We start from the raw sequence: 25,984 nt of genomic DNA on the forward strand, positions 1-25,984 counted from the left end.
TTGTTTGAAGAAATGTTTTTCCAAGTTTTCCATGAATAAGTTGGCATGGAGAAGAGAGGGGATAGCTCTTGTAAATTTTCCCATTCCATCTGAAATAATTCGAGTAGAGACAATGCTTATAATGTTGAGCAGTGTCAGGAGAGAACAGATCATCTATAAGTTCCATAACTTTGTTCACTGGAACATTGTGAACAAAGATGACTGGTGAGATGAGGCAGAGAGCAAGGATTATGAATGATATGTTGGCTGAAATGTGTGAAGAGAGAGGAGTAGAATTTGTTAATGTGTGGAATGAGTTTGAAGGATGAAATGAACTGTATGGGAATAGACTGCATTTGAGTGGTTACGTTGTGAGTCTCTTGGAGAGACTGCTGCTGGAAGGTATAGAAGTAATAATGAGTACAGAGAATGAATCAGGTCAAGTGGGAAGTGATGTGGAAGAGCAGGAGAGTATGATAGGAGAGATTGAAGAGGTGGTTATGAATGAGGAAGTGAGTGGCATGAGTATAAAAAATGAGAGAATGGGTGTGCAAGATGAACAGGGACACAGGTAGGCTCAGGGTAGACGGGTACACAGCACGAGAAAGGTGGATGCTCCAAGAAGATATGAGAGCGTATGTTGACAGGAAAGGAAAGGGATGACCTGGAATCAAGAGGAAACAGTTGGAATTGAAGAGGGTTCTAAAATGAATAAGCAGAAAGAAATGTCCCCAGTTGAGCATGGAGAGATCACATTGAATGAGTGGTATCAGTGGAACTGGCTGTAGATCCAGGAATGAGCTGTTGTTTGTATACAAATGCTAGAAGTGTAAGAAACAAGGCAGATGAAATGGTTGCACTAATTGAGTCTGTTCACCCAAAAATTGTTGAAATAAGTGAGACATGGTTAGATGAGAATGACATCTTGACAGGAATAGAGATGGAAGGGTATGATGTTTTTCGTGAGGATAGAAGGGGTAAAAAGGGAGGGGGGGGTGCTATTGATGATAGAGAAAGAGTTATGTCCATACAAAGTAGAGATGAACAGGGAAATAGTGCTAGTGGTTTTGAAGGGGTATGGTGTGATATAGAGGTGGATGGAATGAAATACTTCGTTGGATGTTGTTATAGACCAGGAAATGTGGATGGTAGTGACTATGAAATGTATAATCAAATTAGCCAAGAAAATAAGAAAAGAGCAATCGTTATGGGCGATTTTAATTATGGCAATGTAGCCTGGAATGATGAGATAGCAACTAGAAGTAAAGAAAATGAGTTTCATGAGTTTTTGAGGGATAACTACCTCAGACAGTATGTAACAGAGAGCACACAAGGATTGAGGGACTTGGATTTGGTCATCTCATCAGAGGATGTAATTATAAATGAAGTGTCAAATCACCCACCAATTGGTGAGAGTGACCATGAGGTGATTACCTGGGTGGTTGCCAGCAGTGTGGGGACCTCTGTAAGAAAAGGGTATATGTGGAACTACAAGGGGGGGGGTGATTATGAAGACCTCAGGAGACAGCTTGCAGGTGTAGCATGGAATGAGGAGTTAGCTGGAAAAGAGATCAATGCAGCTTGGGGGATTTTCAAAAACTATCCAGTAGATGCAATGTCTAAATGCATTTCAAGGGTGAGAAGGTTAAATAAGGTAGATGTGAAATGGATGAATAAAGAGATTAAGCATGCAATATAGAGAAAAAGTGGATTATGGAGGTAGCATGAGAGGTGGAAATAACCAATTCTATGAGGACTACAAAGACCAGGCAAGGCAGGTGACTTGGTGATGGTAGCTAAAGAGAGGTATTAACAGCATTTAGCTAATGAAGCCAAAAAGAATCCTAAGGAGTTCTTTCGATATGTAGCTGGCAAAAGAAAGAATGATTATGGAAGGATGACATTGATTGGAGAAAATTATATAAAGACAGCTGTTGCAGAAGGTGTGGTGGAGATACTTAATGAGCAGTTCATAAAGGTCTTTCAATCTTGTGAATGTGACTTCATGGAAAGATTGAGAGCAGTTGATGATGGGGAAGAGAGAATGACTGTAAGTGAGCAAGAGGTGTATGAGGAGTTGAGAAAACTAGATGTAAATAAGACTGTCGGACTCAATAATATATCACCACGTATTCTGAAGGAATCTGCAAGGGAGTTGATGCCGGCCTTGACAAATTTTATTAATCCGAGTCTTGCACTGGGTCAAGTAACTAAGGAGTGGAAGGAGGGAAAGATTGTACCACTTCATAAAGGAAGTGATAGAACTCAAGCATCAAACTATAGGGGCATGTGTCAGGTGTTGTAGTTAAGTTGTTGGAGAAGCTTGAGAACTAGGATCCAGAATTGGGTTGTATCTTTGATGGACAGCATGGATTTGCTAAAGGTAGGTCATGTTTTAGTAATCTACTTACTTATTACAATAAAGTGACTGCTTCCTTGGACAGAGGAAAAGGATACACAGTAACATACTTGGATTTCGCAAAGGCTTTTGATAAAGTACCTCATGATAAGTTGACAGTCAAACTAGAGCAGATGGGGTTGGATATTAGATTAGTGCATTGGATTGGAGGCTGGCTATCTGATAGGTATCAACAAGTTGTGTATGGGGGTGCGATATCCAGGAAAAGGAAAGTCACTAGTGGAGTGCCTCAAGGGTCTGTTTTAGGGCCATTATTATTTAACTTGTATATTAATGATATTGGCGAAGATTTAGATGGAGATATTCAGTTGTTTGCAGGTGATGCAAAGTTGGGACGAACCATGAAGTGTAGTGAAGATGTTGTGGCCTTAGAGGAAGACTTGAATAGATTGAGTGATTGGGTATGGAAATGGGGATGTGAGTTCAATGTTGCAAAATGTAAGGTTTTAAAATTTGGAAAACAAAAATGGGATGCAGAATTTATGCTTGGTGAGAATATATTGTCAGAGGTGGAGGAAATAAGAGATCTGGGGGTGATTGTGGATAAGGATCTGTAATTTAGGGGACACATAGCCAAAAGTGTGAAGACAACATAGAGGCTTCTGGGAATGATGCGGAGGATACCGACTTGTAGAAGTATGGAGATTCTTGTTCCATTATGTAAGACTTTGATTAGGCCACACATGGACTATTGTGCCCAGATTTGGTCACCTGGTCTTCAGACGAAGAGATGTTGGAAAGAGTCCAGAGGCGACTGATTAAAGTAGTTTCTAACCTCTGGAATGTCGAGGAAAGATTGAGAAGATGCAGTTTGCAAGGTCTGGTGTACAGGAGAATAAGGGGAGATATGATAGAGACCTACAAGTTAGTAAAGGGTTGTTGTAGGATCAATGCTGGAGAGGTTCTACAGAAAATAGTAGGAGATCAGGGGAAAACCAGAGGTCATCCCTGGAAGCTATAAATAGGATGTCAGTAGGGGAGTGAGAAGCAGGTTTTTTCCATGCAGAGTTGTGAATGATTGGAATGCCTTACCTGAGAGTGTGGTGTCTGCAGAGAATTTGAGTGTGTTTAAAAGCACAGTATGATGAGCTGTGTGTATGATAAAAAGGACCTCCTATATGAGTCTTTGAGTCCATGGGATTTTGGGTAATAATAATATAAATTAAAGATGTCAAGGAATTATTTTCTTGGTTTCATCCTTTATCCAAGTGTAAGCGAACAAAGTTTGCTTGTGAAATCACTTCACAACTGGGTTCCTTGTATATAACTACTTCACACCAATTTCCTTAGTATCACATAATGCCACACACACATCCCTATGGACAATAATAATGCTATGCATTGTGGGAAGGACCACTACCCAGACTGGTTTCGACCTTTGAGTTCTTATCTTCAGACCCATAAGTAATACCAAGGTTGAAGTAATGCAGAAGTCATATTTCCATATACAAGGAGCCAAAAGGTATCATACCTTATTACTCTGGATTAGAGATAGATGATGCAAGTTTTTGAACTTGGTTATATTATAAATTAAAAATGCCAAAAAATTATATTCTCAGTTTCATCTTTTACCCGAGTGTAAGCAAACAAAATTTGCGCATGATATTTCATTGACGAGACCTCAGTAAAGGTCAAAACTGGTCTGGGTAGTGGACCTTCCCATAATGCATATCATTATACTTAGTCGCGAAGTGACTTCACGCACAAACTTTGTTTGCTTACACTTGGATAAAGGATTAAACTGAGAAATATAATTTCTTGGCATCTCTAATTTATAATATAATCAAGTGAAAAAATTTTCAAAGATATAATATTTAGACTTGCTAGAATATCTGATGGTATGATTGAAATTTCTCATAGTTTTTGTACAAAGCATTGCTAGTTTTTGATGGAAGTGTCTAATGTGGGGGTTTAGAAGATATATTTTTATATAGCAAAATGCTTTGATACCAGATGAGTAGGTAAACTAATGCCATCTATGATCAGCTGAAGTAGGAAGCCAGTCTTGTGTACCTTAGGTGCTCCATGATATTATAAAGTTAAGGGTGCATAAGTTTCAAATTTTTGCTTGCATCTATAGGCCAAGTGAGCATGTTGTGCAAAAGATTGTTACTCTTTATGATTTGTCCAAGTAGGGTTGTAATCTCATAGATCAGTGATTCTTAACTGGGGAAGGGGGGGGGGTGCAGAAAATTTATAGAATGTTTCTAGTTTTTAAAATTTTGAAATCTCTTAAATTATTAATTCCAAGTAATGAACTTGATTGTAGATTCAAGATCCATATATCTGCAAAAATACAAATTGATCACCAATGGACGATGACACAAGGATTTAAGTCTGATCTCTGTTTTCAAGGAAAAAAATTTGGTCCAATTTTGGATACATATTCAGAGAGAATATTTGTGTACCATTGCCATTCAGAATTTGTTGCCTTTTGTTTCTACATATTTATGTGAAAAAGGATTTTCCACAATGGTGAATATTAAAACGAAACAACAAAATCGACTCCAAATAGACTCCTGCATGCGAATAGCATTGAGTAACACTTGAAGCAGGAATAGACAAATTAGTAGAGTGTTCAACAACAGAGGTCACATTTAAGTAAAGTTGATTTCTGTTTTCTGAAATTTTTGTCATTATAACCACTAAGTAAAACCACTATTTTTTTTTTTTTAAAAGTTTAATTAATATTGTTATTATTATGTTATTACAAACTAGGGGACAGCAAAAATATTTTAGGATACTTACGGGGCTGCAACTACTAAAAGGTTAAGAACCACTGTCATAGTGGAGGAATCTGAGAGTAAGATAGAAATCTTAAACATATACAACTGTAATTTAGTTTAATCCTTTACCCAAGTGTGAGCAAACAAAGTTTGTGCCTGAAAATATCTTCAGAACTGAGGTAAGGTAGTACAACACTGGGCAACTCGTAGCAAAGGCGGACCAAGCTAACATCACTCCTATCTCAGTATCTCCCTGAATGCAAAACACATCTCCTTGCGGATATGTATAATGTTATGCATTAAGGGGAGAGCCACTACTCAGACCGGTTTCGGCCTTTATTGAGGTCTCGTCAGTGGGAGCCAGGCCCAGAAGTGGAGATACCAAGGCAGAAGCAATGGAGAGGTCATCTTTACCTATAGGAGTTACCAAAAGGTATGCCACCTTATTGTTAAATTATTCTGGATTTAGAGAAAGATGTTGAAAGTTTATTTTTCACTTGGTTGGACTATAATAAATTTAGTTTAATCCTTTACCCAAGTGTGAGCAGGGGTGCGTCGGCCATATGTGCAATATGTGCGCCGCACACAGGCGCTAGGATAGTAAAGGCGCCAAAGATTTGGTATGATATTTTAAATAAAGTGAATTTTGTCAGCAAAATACTGCAGTCTTCATCTATGAATCTCCAACTTACTGTAAATTTCTTTCAAAGAAATTGTAGAAAGCTAAAATTAATTGCAGCAAAATTTGACGCAGAATCTGTATTTTGTAATAGTAGACCACTAAGGTGACATAGAAAGACAACACAATTTGATTACGAACATGAAAATATAGTAGATCCTGAAATTTCATTTAAAGTAATTTTTTTTCTCTGCATAATAGATCAAATATTACAATCTTTGAAGGAAAGATTTACTTTATTAAGAGAACATATGAATTCATTTCAGTATTTGTTAAGTACTTCCCAAAATAAAGAATATTTATTATCTTGTAAAAAGTTACGACAAAAATTAACACATGAGAATCATTCAGACATTGACATAGACCATTTATGCGAAGAAATTTTACACTGTCATCCATTTATTTCTAATTTTAAAAACGATATATAAGAGATAATTCAGTATATTTATTCAAACGACTTAATCACAGTTTATCCAAACTTTACAATTGCTCTTCAGATTCTTTTGTCATTACCAGTATCTGTAGCATCTGCGAAAAGGTCCTTTTCTAAACTTAAAACTAATAAAAAATACTTGTGATCCACAATGGTACAAGGCAGACTTTCAAATCTTGCCAACTTGATATACATAATATTATTCTAGAATTTTCATTAATGGAAACTAGAAAAGTTCAATTCACTAAGTGATTTTTCTTTCTGTTTAAATATTTATTTAACTATTTCTTTACCCAATAATGTTTAATATGTTCCTATTTTATATACTTGTAAGTTTCTATTATTTATTTACTTTATTTTTTTTTCAAATTATTTTTGTTGTTTTTCTACTCTTCTTGTATGTTTATTGTTTTTTATACATGTTTTTGTAATTTCTGCTTTTTGTTCAATAAACGTATAATTACTATATTTTGTATTTCATTTTAACTCACTGATACGTTTTTATAAAGTGATTTTTTATTCGGGGGAGGGGGTATAGGGGCTCCAACTAAAGTTTTGCACACAGGCGCCGGACACTACTGGCGCGCCCCTGAATGTGAGCAAACAAAGTTTGCGCCTGAAAATATCTTCAGGACTTCAGGTAAGGTAGTACAACACCGGGCAACTCGTAGCAAAGGTGGACCAAGATAACATCACTCCTATCTCAGTATCTCCCTGAATGCAAAACAAATCTCCTTTCGGACATGTATAATGTTATGCATTAAGGAAAGGACCACTACCCAGACCAGTTTTGAACTTTATTGAGGTCTCATCAGTGGGAGCCATGCCCAGAAGTGGAGATACCAAGGTAGAAGCAATGGGGAGGTCATCTTTACCTATAGTTGTGAAGACAATAATAGATTTAGTTTAATCCTTTATCCCAGTGAGAGCAAACAAAGTTTGCGCCTGAAAATATCTTCAGGACTAAATATAGTGTTGTACTATCTTATCCAGTAAGTAGTGCAACACCAAGGCAACTCGTGGCAAAGGTGGAGCAAGCTACCAGGCACTTCTAACCCAGTATCTCCCATAATGCAAAACACATTTCCTATGTGGATGTGTATACTGTTATGCATTAAAGGGATTGGCCATCTACCCAGACTAGTTTCGACCTTTATTGAGGTCTCTTCAGTGGGAGCCAGGCCCAGAGCTGGAGATACCAGGCAGAAGCAGTAGCAAGTCATCTGTGCCTATGGGAGTTGCCAAAAGGTTTATCACCTTTTTTTTTTTTTTTTTTTTTTTTTTTAAAATTACTCTGGATTTAGAGAAAGATGTTGAAAATTTATTTATCACTAGGTTAGACTATAATAGATTTAGTTTAATCCTTTATCCCAGTGAGAGCAAACAAAGTTTGCGCCTGAAAATATCTTCAGGACTAAATATAGTGTTGTACTATCTTATCCAGTAAGTAGTGCAACACCAAGGCAACTCGTGGCAAAGGTGGAGCAAGCTACCAGGCACTTCTAACCCAGTATCTCCCATAATGCAAAACACATTTCCTATGTGGATATGTATACTGTTATGCATTAAAGGGATTGGCCATCTACCCAGACTAGTTTCGACCTTTATTGAGGTCTATTATAGTCTAACCTAGTGATAAATAAATTTTCAACATCTTTCTCTAAATCCAGAGTAATTTTTAAAAAAAAAAGGTGATAAACCTTTTGGCAACTCCCATAGGCACAGATGACTTGCTACTGCTTCTGCCTGGTATCTCCAGCTCTGGGCCTGGCTCCCACTGAAGAGACCTCAATAAAGGTCGAAACTAGTCTGGGTAGATGGCCAATCCCTTTAATGCATAACAGTATACATATCCACATAGGAAATGTGAATGATATAATCACGTAATCACAAGAAAGATATTTATTTAACCAAATATTTCGGTCTGGAAATAGCAGACCATCGTCGGTGGTATTACAAGAACAGTTTAAAAAAAATATACAAGCTAGAATACTAACAATAGATCGTTGAAATTAGAACATGTCGCGTGATGTTATATCACTAAGTATGAAACGAAATATTTTGAAGTAGAAACATGATTGAATTTGCTATAAAAAAAAAAAAAAAAAAAAAAAAAAAAAAAAAAAAAATTAATGAGTAATCTTGATTAGGCTTTCCCAGATTTTTGATATAGATATGCAGTCATTACGATTCAGGTTGGGATGAATCGTAATGACTGCATATCTATATCAAAAATCTGGGAAAGCCTAATCAAGATTACTCATTAATTTTTTTTTTTTTTTTTTTTTTTTTTTTTTTTTTTTATAGCAAATTCAATCATGTTTCTACTTCAAAATATTTCGTTTCATACTTAGTGATATAACATCACGCGACATGTTCTAATTTCAACGATCTATTGTTAGTATTCTAGCTTGTATATTTTTTTTTTAAACTGTTCTTGTAATACCACCGACGATGGTCTGCTATTTCCAGACCGAAATATTTGGTTAAATAAATATCTTTCTTGTGATTACGTGATTATATCATTCAGTCTTATGTCGCAAGTATCCTTAAAACAACATAGGAAATGTGTTTTGCATTATGGGAGATACTGGGTTAGAAGTGCCTGGTAGCTTGCTCCACCTTTGCCACGAGTTGCCTTGGTGTTGCACTACTTACTGGATAAGATAGTACAACACTATATTTAGTCCTGAAGATATTTTCAGGCGCAAACTTTGTTTGCTCTCACTGGGATAAAGGATTAAACTAAATCTATTATAGTCTAACCTAGTGATAAATAAATTTTCAACAGTTGTGAAGACAGTTGTCACGTGTACAACTATCACCACGAATTCAGTTGTATTCATGGTGACAGTTGAATTACTTTTGTCAGCTTTAAATATTATAATATTCTTCTCTTTTAAATTACAAAACTCTTTTTTCGAAGAAATGGTGTTGGTTTTTTGGAGGATGAGAAAAAAAAATGATAGCAGTCTTCAGTCTGTCATTTGCATCATTTCATAAAGAAATATCATGCACATATCACTGAACAATAGCTGACCCGTGCAAGCTTCCACACTCCACTTTTATTTTTAACTTACTGCTGTGGTTTGTGTTAACTCTTTATTTTATTTTATTTTATTTTTTATTTTTTATTTTTTTTCTTCATCCTAATCCAGAAGAAGCCACAAGTAAGCAAAACTAATTTGTTTCATTTAATTGTATTAATATGGCTAAATAAACCCAATACATTCCTTCTTATAATTTTTATCTCCTTATCCATGCTAGTCTTTGAAGGAAGGGTTGCAATTATTAATCTTCAGAGAGAGAGAGAGAGATGACAGATTGAGTCAGATGTCAAAGATTTTTTTTTTGTAGGGGGACTCAATCTGACAAATGAGAAAATTTCATTATGAAGTGATCCATGCTTTTCTATTTTTCTAGCACACTTTTTTTTGCTTTTGCCCTTTTATTTATAGTAATTTCTGCTTCCAGTGATTTTGTATTTATCCATTTATCCATTGTTTATATGCTTTCTTGTCTTTGATTATTGCTTTAATATTCTCATCTCAGTTTCTTATTCTCCTTTTTTCTCTTCCGTTTCTTTTTTGTTTCAGGACATTCTGTTGCTACATGCATTAATATGGTTTTTAAATTATTGTATTCTTTCTGTATCATCAGTTTCTTTTATTTGTTTTAGTTCATTTATTCTTTGCAAGTAGAGGTAATGAATTTTGTTGCTGGCAATCTCTTCTTTGATTTGGTTAATTTTAAACCATTTTGGGGTATTTTTAATTTTGCTTGTGATAGATAACGATCTGATTCTATTTCCGCACCTCTGAATACCTTGCTACCTAGTATCATGTTTTCTGTTTTCCTGTTAGATATTATGTAGTCTGTTATACTTTTTTCTTGTTTCCTAAGTGAATTTATTAGCAATGTTTATGCTTGAAAAAAGTGTTAGTTATATTTAAATTATTATATTAAATATCTAAGTTAGTATCCATTTTTATTGTACATGGTTTCATCACTTATTCTTGTATTTGTACCAAATGGAATGGTTTCTACTCATGCATTGAAATCGCCATTATTTGTTTATTCATCTACAATTCTTGATCATGTAATTCTTCAAGCTTATAGAATCATACCTCAACCATCTCTGCATTTTCATATTGCCCAGTATTCTGCAAATAGCCAGATTTATTTATTTATTTATGCTTATGGCTACATGAAACTGGTAAGTGAAAAGTACAATCACAATTTCCAGCAACAAATGATGAAAATCTTAACATATAAAAGTTCATTACATAAAAGGCACAACAAAATAGTTTCTGTGGCACTCAGACATTTTTAATTAACTTAGTTGGTACAGTCCAGCACAGTGAGGCCACTGCTGCCATCACTTTGGTCTGAAGATAAATCTTCATCTCCAATAACTGGGTTTCTGATCAATGTCTGACACTCACAATGATATTATACTCCTGGTTACCAATGTTTTGTTGGGGAGAGTGACCTTAAAAAAAAAATAAGATCCCAATTTTATTGGAATAATGTAATAGTTCAAGACACCTGTATGAAATTAACAGGTTTATCTTCATATTTAAAAATATTATTATAATATACATCAAAATTTGATATAATTATCCACAATAAATGTTTTTGATTAGTTTCAGGTTTGGGAGAAGTTTGTGAAGTTTCTGAACAGTGTAGGAAAAGTGATGCCAATAGTGTATGTACATTTTTTGATACCTTTCATCGCAATTTAATTTGTCAGTGTAGAGCAGGATATGAAGAAGATCTGGAGAGGAGGAGGAAATGTGTTATAGGTTAGTGAATTTCACTTGAATATGACTTGTAAATGGAACTTAAGAAAAAATTATTGAGCATGTAGAGATAGTTGTGGACAGTTTTTTGGTTGAATAGTATACAGGGTTTCACAAAGAATGCTAGATGTTTTTAATTTGAAATATTTTTGAAACCACACACCAAGATAGTTGTCTACCTACTCAGAGAATTATATATACTTATGCATCTGTAATTTCAGCCTCTAATCAGTGAGTATTAAGATGGTAGAAATGGTATTTTAAATTTGAATCAGTGATTCACTGAGATATTCAATTTGAATCAGTGATTCACGTACACTGAGAATTTAGCTGAATCTGTCAGACCAGTAAAGTGGCAAATTCACCAAATAAAAGTATCACTCATTAATAGTGAAGTAATTTTAAAGGAACTTATGATGTTGAGAAACAAGGTATTTAAAAACTTTGGAAGTCCTATTATTTCCTGAATAGGTATGAATAATCTAAGGCCCAGTTTCTTGGCTATCTTTTATTCTGACTTGCATGTAGATGTTACATGAAGGATAAAATATACATATCAAGATACTTCATTATAAGAATTAGACATTTTAGAGTTTCTGTAAACTGTAGCTACAGCTATAGTAACCAAAAAATGTTGGTGCACACAGGTCAATCACTGATTTGCATATTGGATGTATTGTGTGGAACTCGCTTTGAACTTTTTCACCTAAAATTAAAAAACTGTAGACTTCAACCTGCCATAGTGAGTGCACTGGAGAAAGAGTTGCTGGATGGAAGTACAGTGTGTGATGCGCGCAAGAGATCAGAAGAAAGAGATGAAGGAAAAAATCAGAGGAGTGGTAGTGAAGAGACAGAAGTGCTTGGCAGTGAAAGCAGTAGAAATAGTGTGAGAGATGAGAGAACAGAAATACAAGAGGAACAGGGAAATGGGTGGGGAGCTTGGGTGGACAGGGAGAGCAGATGGCAGATGTTGCAAGTGGCAGTGAATGAAGATGGAGTATATTGCAAAATGGGTGGGGAAGTTGAGACTGAACAAATATGTGGTATGTGGCGATTTAGGTGATTGGGCAGGTGTGGTGAGGAAATCACAACCAAGAAGTGGTTTGGATAGAACTAGTTATAGACCTAAAAATGAATAACTGTGTTTGGTTACAAATACCAGAAGTATCAGAAATAAAGGCAGAAGAAATGGCTTCACTGATTTGAGTTTATTCATCCCAAAATCATTGTAATACGTGAAACATGGTTGAATAAAGCTTCTATCCTAAAGAGAATAGAAATGGAAAGATACAGAATTTTTTGTGATGATGGAAAAGACAAGAAGGAAGAGGGTGTGCTGCTGATGATAGCAGGGGAATTATGTCCACATAAGGTAGATATGAAAGAGGGAAATAGTGACAATGATTGAGGTAGTGTGGGAAACATGGAGGTTGACAGGAAGACATTTAGTTGGATGTTGCTATAGGCCCAGAAGTGGAGGGTGGTGCTGAAGAAATGTAAACAACTTGTATTAATGAACAAAGAAGGGTAATTATTATGGGTAATTTTAATTATGGCAGTATAGATTGGAATGAAGAGATAGTATTTGGGAATAAGGAAAATGAATTTCTTGAATTCTTGGGAGATTACTATTGCAGGCAACACATAAAAGAGGGCACTCAAAGATTGAGAGCTCTAGATCTGATCATTTCATCAGAGGATGTAATTGTGAGAGAGGTTTCACACTTTCTTCCAGTTGGTGAAAGTGGTCATGAAGCAATCACCTGGGTTGTGGCTAGCCATATGCAGACTTTTGTGAGGAAATGATATATGTGGAATTATAAGCCTGATGATTATGACAAGCTTAGGAGATGGCTTGGAACTATAACATAGACAAGGAGTTGACTGGTAAGGAAATACATGTATGGGAACTGACAAAGAAATAACTTTGTTTCATTGTGTGAATGTATTCTGAAGGCCAAAAGGCTGAATAAGATTAGGTATTAAATGGATGAATCTAGAACTTAAAGCATGAAATCTGGAAAAAGAAGGTACTTTGGAGGAAGTACAAGATGAATAATGGTAATAATCAGTTACATGAAGAGTATAAAGAACAAGCCACGTGAGTGACTCAGTAAGGAAAACAAAAGTGCAGTATGAGCAGAAATTGGCAAATCTAGAGAGTATTTTAGATATGTGGCAGGTAGAAGGAAGAATGATCATGGTAAGATGATGATAATGGATGAAAGTGGTAGAATATAACTGCTGCATAAGACATTGTTGAGGTATTCAGTGATCAATTTATAAGGGTGTTTCATCCTGATCAGGGTGGAATCATGAGGAACTTAAGTGTAGAGGACATAGGAGAAGATGGCTTAATTGTGAGTGAGCAGGAGGTATTTGAGGAAATAAATAAACTTGATGTCAATAAGATGATAGGATTTGATGACATAGCACCATGCAACTTAAGGGAATTGGCAGAGCTTGGCTTGCCTGTTTAATAAGAGTCTTGCAACAGTACAGGTTCCAAGGGAGTGGAATTAGGGTAAAACTGTTCCACTGCGTAAAGGTGGTGATAAGACTGTAGCTTCAAATTATAGGCTAATCTGTATATCTAGAGTTGTGGTGAAGGTACTGGAGAGATTGGTGAGAATTAGGATACAGAAATGGGTTGATAACAGCAGTATTCTCTGTGGTTATCAGCATAGGTCTGTTAAAGGGGGATCATGTTTCACTAACTTATGTATTATAACAAGGTGACAAATACCTTGGACATGAGAGATGCATATACAGTGATGTACTTTGGATTGGATTTCTGAGTTAGATCAGGGACTGGCTGTCAGATAGGTATCAGAAAGTTGTATATGATGGTGCAGTATCCCGAAAAAAAAAGGTCAGTAGTGGTGTACCACATGTGTCAGTTTTGGGACCATTGTTGTTCATTTTGTATGTTAATGATATTGGGATGGGTTTAACTAGTGATATGCAGTTGTTTGCAGATTGTGCAAAACTGGAGAGAGCAATGCCGAGTCAAGTGGATGTTATGGCCTTATGAGAGGACTTGAATAGATTGCATTGAGACCTCACATGGATTATTGTGCACAGATTTGGTCACTAGGTTTTCAGGGTGATGAGGATATATTGGAAAGGATCCAGAAGATCCACAAAGGTGGTAGGTTGGTCTTTGGAATATGGAGTACAAGGGCAGATTAAGAGAATGCAAGTTTCAAAGCCTTGTGAATTGGAGGAAGGGGGGGGGGTCCGGATATGATTGAGACATATATGCTAGTCAGGGGTTGTTATCAGGTTGACATGGAAGAGATTTTTCATGGAATGGGAGAGTGGGACAATACAAGAGGCCATCGCCAGAAACTATAAGGAGGGTGTGAGCAGAGGAGTGAGTTGTAAGTTCTTTGTATGGAGAGTGGTTGGTGAGTGGATTGCATTGCCTGAGTGTGTTGTGAATGTAGACACATTGAATCAGTTTAAAGCACAGTTGGATGAGCATTGTGTGCAATAGTGTGTACCTCCCACGATGAGTCTCTGACTCCATGAAGGTCAGATGTTAATAATAATAATTTTCAATATTGGCTACTGCTGTATTTAAGAAAATACTCATTTAAAATGTTGGCATTTTTTGTGGAAACATATTATTGACAAGAAATTATGTTTCTGTTTTCATTTACATTAGTCATACTTGTGGCATCAAATACCCATTAAAAATGCTTTCACATAGTACACTATCCTTGTGCATAACACTGTTTAGTTTTCAAATTGAATATAGTCAGTAATGGTTTAAATTTGAAATTTTCAAAGCCTGTTATTAAATGACAGTAAAACACTGTTATGCTTCACCTATGTTAACAAAAATTGAAATGTGCAAGAATAGTTCCTGCTTTGAATTGAAAAGCTGAACAGACTATCCTGATCCTGGCTTAGCACTAAAGGAATATTGGAGGAGAATTGCATTCGTGTTTTTCCTCTCACAGAAAACATGATGATAGTCACATTATGCATGTCTGTTGTGAATTTATTACATGCATTACCAGCTGATAGCTTATTCTGCATCATGGCAGAGTAAAATTGAATCATTAGTTCTAAATTCATTACTGAGTGCTATCTATAAGATATGGGTCAGTCATTCCAAAAACCATTACTTCATGTATTGAGTGGTCATCTTTTTTTTTTATGCAAATTTGTCTTGTGGAATATATGTTAAGATATTTTTGAAAGATTGTTGCTTGACAGCAAGAATCTTTCTCAAGTTGTCTATCTGCCATCGAAATACCTGATAATCCTCTATTTTTCAAAACCACCCTTGATCATCTTAACCAGTTCTCTTGATAAATATAACATACACCTTGGTAACTCAGGACATAACCTCATCAGGTTTTTCCTGCTGGTTTTCCCTCATCAGGTTTTACCTTTGGGTAAAGGGCATTCAGCAGGAAAGAAAGGGAATGATTTATATTCCAGTTCCTTAGGCTGACTACTGTTCAAACCAAATAACTGAAATAATTCTTACTGGAATGATGACCTTCACTCCCCCCCATTGCACCCAAAAGCTTAAGCCACTATGCAGATACTCGATTTTCCGAAGTGTGGCAAGTATTGAAGAAAATAATTTAGCATGTTTGCAAGTGGTTCAAAACTGGAATTCTGGCATCTGACTTGTCTTACTAGGTGGTAAGCAACAGCAGCAAAAAGACCATCTTTGGGTCTGAATCAGACTTTGAAATTGCCAAGTGCAAACTTATATTCTGCTCAAATGCATTCAAGGTTTTGGATCCCTCACCAAGGCTGTTAGGGGCATCTTCCATGTTTCCACCTTTCTCACACATCTGGATAGTGCTTTTGTAATATCACCCAAATAGATGTCTGACCTCCTAACATCAAGGTATACTACTACTCCCCACTTTACTAAGAATTGCTGCTTACGTCAGAAAAACATCAAAAGAATCTTGAATAGCTTGATACCAACAAGTCTTCTGGTTCTGATGGTATTCCCCTTCCCCCTCCCCACTGTAATTTGACTTAAAACTTGTATTCTAGAATTAACAGCTGTCCTTTGTCTGTATGGTCTTTTATACTCATCTGGCACTGTATTACAGCATGTTAACAAGTCTATTTCATATACAAAGAAAAAAGATAAAAGCTAACCACCTAATTATTTCATGCACTCACCCCATTTCTATCAAAAATAATGGAAAGTCAACCTTTTCAGCACCATGAAACCACTATTTAATCAGTAACTTTTAATATGTAGTCTACTGCTCTTCATCCACAGCAGATCTTGTTACCATCATCACCCATATAGAAAGGGCTGGTGAAATCTGCATTATCACTCTAGACATATCTATGGCACTTGATTGAGTGTGACATAGGCCAGTTACCAAATTATCCACAAAATTAATATAGTCTACTCTCCATCCTTTATAATTGGATTGCCAGTTTCTTCTCGTTGTTCACTACTTGTCATTTGGATAACTTTCTTTCTTTCTTCAAATTTATCCATCAGTGTTCAAAGTGTTAAGATATCTATATTAAAATTTAGATATTATTATCCGAGCTCTCCAGGGAGTCAAGGACTAAGAGGTAGGTTATAAATCATCCTTTAGGGGTAGTGAGATGTACTCACTACCCCTAAAGGTAAACTATTCCATTCACTCACTGCTCTGTGAGAGAAAAACCTAGGCTCTTACCCCTTTCTTGACTGCAAACAAACTTAACTTCCATGGAATCCCAAGTGTTCTCTCCCCACCTTCCATATAACAAAAAATTTCATCAGACAATTTCCTCTAACACCCACTCAAAAGTTTATAGACCCCTATCATATTACTCCCTCTTTCTCCTGTTAACCAGAGTCTGTAATTCACATACTCATAACCTGTCCTCATAATCTAAATTGCATAATCCAGATATAATCTTTGTAATTCTTATTTGCACCCTTTCCACAAGTTCTTTCCTCTTGGAACCTTGGAGACCAAATCTGTGAACAGTTATCTAGGTGTGGTCTTATCAAGGCCTCATAAAGTGTCAAATTGACTTCCTTATCCTTACATCTCAAAGCTCAAATTTGCTTCAACATCACAATTATCCTCCAAGTTGTATTTGCAACTTTTTCTATGTTACCTCTGAACCTCAAATTCCTATCCACCATTATGCCAAGATCTCTAGTCTCATAAGTTTCTTATAGCATAATCCTGTTTCATATAATTTTGTAAGTGTTGTATATCAGTAGCATGCTACCTATCTTTTCATCATCAGCAAACAATTGCACATCTCCTGTTAAACCCTTCTTAATATCATTATTGTATAGATTGAACAATGGCCCAAGGACTGAACCTTGAGGTACACCAAATATCCCAAAAGTTAAAAATTGTATTAACTTAAAGTTAAGAAGTTAATAATGTGGTATTTATAAAATTGTTAACCATTTTTGTTTTTGTATGTCACAAGTAAGACATTTTGTGATATTATTTTTTGTCTTTGGCTATGGAAGTCTTGCTTAGATGGAAATAAATTTGTTTAAATTAAATATTAGTGGTTAATTATAATTAAGAAAGTTAAATATGAGAGGATTTAGTAATAATAAATTAATACAGATATGTGCATATGCAGACGATATAGCAATAAGTCACAGTAGAAAAGATTTAGAAGAGAAATTTGAAGAACTTAATAGAAACACTAAAGAAGTTGGATTACAAATTAATGAACAGAAGACTAAATATATGCAATGTGGAAAAAAATAAATAGCAACATTACAAGATATAATATAGGTGTAGATAGTTTTAAATATTTAGGTTCATTAATAACAATAAAATCTCATCTTCCTTTTACCCTCTTTTACCTTGCGGTGTCGAGGGTTTGTTAATCATCGGACCTCAAACCATTCACAGGATAAGGTGGTCGGCCCTACTCCCCGCTGTATTCTATGTCCTGTAGTGTTGAGTTCTCAAGGCCGGTTTGCCTGCTTTGCAGGATGAAAAACTCAGGATAAACTGGGGAAAAAACCCCACTGTCCACGCCCAAGACCGGATAACTTGGATATGGCTGAGGAAGATCCTTCAGCTCCTCACATCACCGACAGGAATCGAACCTAGGACACTCCTTCCCCAGGAATATGGTTGCGAAGCACACAGCCACTAGGCTAACCACATGGATATAACAATAATATATCTGAAGAAATTAATAGAATCATGGCTGGAAATAAGTGTTATTATATTTATAAAAAGTTAATGAGTAATAAGATTCTTAATCGTAATTCTAAACTAAAACTTTATAAAAAACAATTATAAGACCCTTAACAACACATGGATGTGAAACGTGGCAATTAACACAAAAAAGATATAGATAGATTGAGAATCTTTTGAAAGGAAAATATTAAGGAAGATAATCAAGATTTACAGGGTGGAAAGTAGGGAGTTCTTTCACCTGGTGGAGCAGTGAAAATCATACCACTCCTTGAATTCAATGAGTTCGAGTGGTATGATACTTTGTTTCCAAGGAAGGACCTCTCGTGATGAGTCTCTTGACTCCATGGAGGCCTGAATAATAATAATAATATATGGACCAAGAAAAGAAGAAAATGGGATATGGAGAATTAGAACAAATAATAAATATGAAGATTTAGTAAGATATATAATGTTACAAAGAATAGCATGGTTGGGGCATACTGAAAGAATGGAAAAGATACGGGAGTTAAAAAAAAATATTTAAATTGAAACCATTAGGACAAAGGAAGAGAAAGGTAGACCAAGAAAAAGATGGATTGATGATATACAAAAAGATCTTACAACTCTAAAAGTTAAGAATTGGAAGAATATTGCACAGAAAAGAAAATAATGGCTAAAAATTGGTCTGGAAGCTACAACTCTTAAAGAGTTGTAAAGCTAGAAGAAGTTAATTATAATTTTGTATGAGCTATCAAAACAAAAGTTTATAAACATTCTTTACGAAATGTTAATTATGAGGGAAGCAAAAGTTACTGTTGTATTCTTGTTTTGAACTTACCTCAGTGCATAAAAGATTGTGAAAGGAAAAATGTTATTAGCTCTTGTTTCATTTTCAAATTATAATTAAACTTTTCTTCACTGTGAATAAAGAAGTTTGTTGTTTCAAGCCCAATGCTGAAAGTAGTATGGTGACACAGAATAGTTGACCAGTGCAGAGGTTGCCCTAATGTATTTCCAAGAATGCGCTGAAGTGAAAAGAATGTTATTGAATTAAGCATTAGCTGTTTAGGAGTAGGAAAGGAACACAGTAGGAGAAAAAGTGTGGAGGACACTCTACTGCACACATCATGCTGTCTCTATTACTTAATTCTCTAAATGCACACAAGCACACTATATATGAAGACTGGACAGAGAGAATATCCTTGCATAAGGAGCTAAGTATAAAGTTTATAGTAGTAATTTATCCGTATAGGATTTATTTCAGTTAAAGCAGAATAGAACTTTTTAGATTTGAAGTTCTATTTCCTGTTCATATAGAAATGGGGCCCACAAAGTTTGTTTTATTTAGGATTCTCAGTATAATAAGTGATTTCTAACAGTTCATACAGTTTGTTATTTCTTCGAATGCTTTCATATAAAAGGAAAGAGTTGTTCTGAAATGACAACACTGTTGACAAAGTTTTAAGAGGAATGTGGAGTCTTACATATAGAAAGTTAATTCATTCTAATGTGATAAAGAAGAGTTCACGTATATTGCTGTTTTATAGAGAGCACTTTTGTTTTGTGTTAGCCTTTCTCTCCTGTGTGAACTCAAAGAAAAGTTCTTAGGAGGCAAGAGACTAAGGTTTCAGGAGTTTTGTCCATACAAGATAACTGTTGGCTTATGAGAAGTGAAGGAAGCTGTATAATAAATGTATTTTTCATGTTTGAAATTGTTTTAAGAATAATATAAATATGCTGTATATTGGCACTTGCCTAATTAAGTAGTTGATTTGATGTTGCATATATTTGTGCTTACTGTAAATTAAAAATGTTTATTTTGGTTTCAAGAGTGTGAAAACTTAATCTCTTAATGGGTTTAATAGCCAAATATGTAAATGTGTGTGCATGTTGTGTTGTTATTAGTGCTGATGAAAGATAAAAACTGGTGAATGAGTATTTATTAAGTGTTTTGACAGTGAGTGCCAGTTAGGTTGCGAGAACAAAATTAATGTTAGTAGGATAGACAGCATTGATGATAAAATGAAAATGTTAATGTTGGAATTATTGAACGTGCAGCAGTGGAATACAGGAGAACATAATAGACTTAAATAAGGAAATAGTGCATTTGAATGTTATCCTGCACAGGACAAACTGTGAAATTGAAAAGTTGCAGAAGTGGCATGAGCTTAGCAGGATTAAGAAGAGAACAAGAAGCAGGTGGTCTGAGGGGGGGGGGGGGGCAAAAAAACAAGGTAAGGAGGAAATTGTGCACAGAGACTCTTGATCAGATGAATGGTTAATGTATGATGATTTGAAGGAATTACTTGAGTTGGCAAAAGAGAAGAGTGAGAGAGAGCTGGATGGTGAGTCTGTTGCCGTGGTATGACAGTGAAGAGTATAGAGGGAGGGCCAAAATTGCTAATGACTTTATGTGCGGATTATGCAGGAGGAGTGTTGTGGATGTGTGGAGTGAGTTCGATGGGTGAAAGGATTTATATAAGATGGATGGTTTATATTTGAATGGATTTGGTGTACGGAGACTTGAAAAGGTGTTGTTGGACGAAGTGAAAGTGCAGAATCAGGGAAACTAGAGTTATTAAGGGGAGGGGGAAGTAGATATGCAGACTTTAGGGAGACAGTTGAGTGTATGAATGTGTTTGTAATATGCCCAAGCGAGTACGAAGGACAATAGATCAGAATGGGATAGTTAGTATAAGGCATCAAAATAGGAATGGGACAAATGGGCTTCTGCAATTCATGTATACTAAACCAGAAGTATTAGGAACAAGAAGGAAGAATTTTTGGCCTTGGTTGGCACTTCCAAGCCACAGGTTATTGGCATTAGTGAAGCATGGCTGACAGAAGATGGTATAGCTAGTGGGATTGAATGTTGAAGGGTCTAGTGTGTTCAGGAGTGACAGGAAGAATAAAATTGGGGGGGGGGGGTGTTTTTGATGATAGCTAATGAGCTGCAGCCAAGGAGAATAGAAGTGGAACTGCAGGATAGAGAAAAGAGCACATTTGGGGCTATTTGGTGTGAGATTGAGACTAGCAGAACAAAATATACAGTTGGGTGCTGCTATAGACCAAGTGATGGAATAGATGGTGGAGATAGTATGCATAAGCAAATAGAAGAAATTAGTGGAAGGAGGGTATTTGTTATGGGAGATTTCTACTATGGTAACATTGATTGGAAGGAGGAGAGGACACATGGGAGGAAAGAATTGGATTTTATGCAGTTATTAAGGGATAACCATCTGCGACAGCATGTAATGGAAAATACTAGGAGTCAGAGAGTGCTTAACCTAGGCATCTGAGAATTTGGCTGTAACGAATATGACCATGTTGCCAATAATTGGTGAGAGTGATCATAGGGTCTTGACTTGTTAGGTGGCTAAAGGTGTGGAATTTACAATTAATATAGGGTACATGTGGATTATTGGACTAGTAAGTATGACAAGCTTAGGAATTTGATTGGTTCAGTGCCATGGCATGTAAAACTTCAAGGGCTGGATGTTGATAGTGCATCGGAGGCGGTTAAGAAGTGTTTGCAGGAGGCAATGGCTGACTGTATACCTAGAGTCCGAATAATAAATCAAGTAAGGGTTAAATGGATGAATAACACCATTAGGTTTAGCTGCAAAAAAAAAAAGAAACAACGGTGGAGGGAATTTAAGGAGAAACGTGACCAGCAGGCACATGAACGGTATGAAGCGCAGGCCAGAAGGGTAACGTGTGTGGTAAGAAAAGCAAAAGCGGATTATGAAAGAACATTAGCCATGCAGGCTAAAGAGAATCCCAAACAGTTTTTTCGATATGTTGCAAGTAGAAGAAAAAATGTATATGGCAGAATGATTTTAAAGAATGTTGATGGTAGGGAGGTAACCGAATCAGTTGATATAGTGGAATTACTGAGCGAGCACTTTGCAAGAGTATATCATCCAGGTGGTGACATTGCAGGAATGAATGAACCAATAGCTTATACGGGAATTGAGGTGGATGAAGTGGAGGTGAATAGTCTGTTATAAAACCTCAATGTCAATACATCTGTGGGATTGGATGGTATACCGGTTCGCGTCGTATGTGAAGCAGCTAAAGAATTATCAGTGCCCTTGACCATTTTGATTAATTTGAGTCTCGGGTCTGGGTTAGTCCCGAGGGGGTGGAAAGAGGTGAAAATAGTTCCACTGCATAAAGGAGGTTCCAAGACTGCTGTGTAAATTACTGACCGATCAGCATATCAGGAATCGTTGTCAAGGTCTTGGAGAAAATAGTCAAGAGGAAAATACAGGATTGGATAGATGAAAATGGGATACTGTATGGGGGGGCAGCATGGTTTTGTGAAGGGTAGATCATGGCTCAGTAACTTGCTCACATTTTATAACACAGTGACGGCTGAACTGGATAAGGGTAATGGGTTTACAGTGATTCTACTGGATCTTGCTAAGGCCTTTGACAGGATACCACATGGAATTCTTATCAGTAAACTGCAGCATATGAGGATGGATATAGGGTTGGTGAGATGGATAGGAGGGTGGTTGATGGAGAGATATCAGAGAGTGGTTTATTCAGGAGTAGAGTCCAAAAGATGGCCTGTGACTAGTGGTGTGCCGCAGGGTTCTGTTCTTGGACTACTACTGTTCAATTTGTTCATTAATGATATAGGAAAGGATCTGAGAGGAAGTGTTCATTTGTTTGCTGATGATGCAAAGTTGGGTAGAGCAATAGTCAGTGCACAGAATGTCAAAATTTTGGAGGACTGGGCTAAGAAGAATGGATGTCAATTTAATGTGGCAAAGTGTAACGTTATGTATTTTGGGGTGAAAAGATTAGCAGCAGTATATCACATTGGTGGAACCATACTCCAGGAGATTGAGACCAGGGATTTGGGAGTGTTGGTGGATAGGGAGTTGAAGTTTAGGGGGCACATCGCAAAAGTGGCTAAATCAGCTCATTAAATCACTTGGTTGCTGAAAAATATTTTAACACGCAGAGACAAACAGGTTATTGTTCCTCTGTATCGAGCCTTGATAAGACCCCATCTAGACTACTGTGCCCAGATATGGGCACCAAGGTTTCTTCTTGTTGGGAGGAGGTGGAGGGGATCCAGAGACGAGTGACCAAGATGATAGCAGGTCTATGGAATGAACCTTATGAGAACAGGCTGAAGATTTGTGGGTTGCAGAAATTGGTTGATAGGTGGAAAAGGAGTGATATGATTGAGACATTCAAATTACTGAAGGGTTTCTATAAGATTAATTCAGAAGCTATTTTTGAGAATAGGACTGGTGGTGGGAGGACTAAGGGCTATACATGGAAGCTGGGCAAGAGTGTGGTTAGCAAGGGTGCTAGAGCTAGGTTTTTTACTTGGAGAGTGGTGAATGAGTGGTATATGCTGCCAGAGTCTGTTGTGGGTGCCATGACTGTGAATGAGTTCAAGGTGAGGTATGATAGATACTGTGTGAATGTCGAATAGTTGTTCTTGACATAATGTTAGGGCCTCCCTTGGTGAGTCTATCGACTCCTTGGAATTGCCCATAATAATAATAATAAAGTATAACAAAATTATGTTTCCCTGGCACAAAACACTAATGATATAGTCATATCATCCACATTCAAATAGTAAGGCCTAAGAAATTATTCTTTTGGCTAGCACTAATGATGTGAGAAGTATTCAATGAGGGATGATGTGAAGGAGTTATTGCATGGAAAAAAATGGAGAGTGAGAAGATGAAGATTGTAAGTTTCCTGCCATGCTATGATAGAGGTGAATTAAGAAGGATATTGAGAGCATACAAAGGAATGGTAAAGTTTGTGACCCTATATCCTGAGTTTGATGGGAAGAAGGATTTGTATAATGCTGATGGACTGCATCTAAATGGCTTTAGTGTTGGGTGTCTAGAGAGAGTTGTTCACCAAGCTTACAAATTTAGGAAAACTTAAGCAGTTAGAGTGGATGCAGGTGAATGTGTGTGTGTGCACGTGCGCGCGCAGGCACTCATGAGGCAAGTGAGTGAGTGTGAGAATTACCAACAAGTGCAGAATCTAATCTAGGCTGTTTAAGTCTCAGCTCTGGTAGAGTTCCAAGGCAGTGGAAAGAGGGCAAAATAATTCCCTTATGTAAGGGATGTTCTGAGATTCAAGCAAGAGATTATAGACAAATCAATGTCTCTGGAATGGTGGTATAATTACTTGAAAAAATTTGATCAAAAAAAGAATTCAAGAATGGGTGGATAAGAACACGATACTCTGAGGGGCAGCATACGATAACTCTTAACTTTGTGAAGGGTCTGTCATGCCGTAGTAATTTATTACCTTTTGAAATAGTGACAGCTGAGTTGGATAAAGGAAGGCTACACAATGATTCTGCTGGATTTTGCAAAGGCATTTGACAGAATATCATATGGAATTCATTATGCAAATTAGAACAGATGGGAATGGATATAACATTAGTTATATGGATAAGACTGCTGAACAGATATTAAAAAGTGTTATATGAAGGAGCAGAATCCAGGCGAAAACTCGTGACTAGTGGTGTGCCACAAGGTTCAGTGCTAGGACCAGGACTACTGCTGTTTAAATTGTATATTAATGATATGGGAAATATTCAGTTGTTTATTGATGATGCAAAATTAGGTAGAGTAATAGTGAATCAAGGTGATGTGGAGAGCTTGCAGAATGATTTAAGCACAGGCTGTCAGTGTGGGCAAAAGATAATGGATGTCTGTTTAACTGGAGAAATGTAAAGTTTTGCATTTTGGAATAACTAGATTACAAGCTGTGTACCACATTGATGGAATTGTACTCCAGAAAAATACACGAAGCTAAGGATTAAGGGGTGGTTTTAAACAGAGTTGAAGTTAAGAGGACATATTGCTAAGGCAGCTTACTTGGATAAGATTACTTGGCTATTGAAGAGTACACTTACAAGTAGAGATAAAGAAGTTGTTATTCCTATTTATAAGGCCTTGAAATGTCCACATCTGGATTATTGTGCTCAGGTCTAGTCTCCTGGGTTTCTTGGGATGAGGATTCAGAGGCAAGCGACCAAGATGAATATCCTTGTAGAATGTTTCCTATAAGGATAGATTGAGGGATGGTTAATAGAATTTGGTTAAATTTGTGAGAAACGGGATATGATAGAATCATTTAAATTACTTTATGGATTTTATATGATTGGTGTAAGGGAAATTTTTGAACACTTGGCTAGAGAGGGACAGAACAAGTGTTCATTCCTTGAAGTTGAGTAAAAGTGTGGTTAGTAGGAGAATGAGGACTACATTTTTGGTTGGAGATTTGTGAATGAATGGAATGGGTTGCCACATTTAGTTGTAAGCACTTTGTTAATAGATTCATGGAGAGGTATGACAGATTGTTTGGATGGTTTGGGTCTCCTGCGATGTCTTTGGGCTCTATGGAGGTGCCCATACAGTGATAATTTAATAGGTTAAGTTACATATAAGATCCTGGGATACAAACCTGTGTGCAAGCTTGATTTGGAGTTCAGTTAGTGTTTTCTTTTTATTTCAAATTTAAGAGTTTTTACTACTTGGAATGTGTAATGGAGAAGATAAAAAAATATATATATATACCCCCTTCCCCACACACAAACACCTTGGGGGGGGGGGGGGGGGGAGTAGAAAGTTCTGATAAACACCTAGAACAAAAATGACTGGTTTCTGCAACAAAGGAAAGACTTTTTTCTCAGAGGATTGCAAATGATGGAGCAGCATTGTAACAAGTGTATAACACTTTGTGGGGAATATGTAAGTTAAATGGTTCTACCTCAATTTCTTCAAATGGTGATTAT

General features: G+C 36.4%; 1 protein-coding gene across 3 annotated transcripts in view; it reads left to right on the forward strand.

Moving 5' to 3' along the window:
- LOC150106188 (uncharacterized) overlaps positions 1-25,984 on the forward strand; it is a 185,288-nt gene that overhangs the window by 49,279 nt on the left and 110,025 nt on the right. For all 3 annotated transcript variants that reach the window (XM_090392218.1, XM_090392220.1, XM_090392219.1), the window contains exon 3: positions 10,883-11,041. In XM_090392218.1, the coding sequence (XP_090248344.1) occupies positions 10,883-11,041 (159 nt within the window). The remainder of the gene's footprint in view (positions 1-10,882; positions 11,042-25,984) is intronic.

The sequence above is a fragment of the Typopeltis vanoorti genome, chromosome 5, assembly GCF_054136105.1.
Source record: "Typopeltis vanoorti isolate ZY-2024b chromosome 5, IOZ_Tvanoo_1.0, whole genome shotgun sequence".
NCBI classification, from domain to species: domain Eukaryota; kingdom Metazoa; phylum Arthropoda; class Arachnida; order Uropygi; family Thelyphonidae; genus Typopeltis; species Typopeltis vanoorti.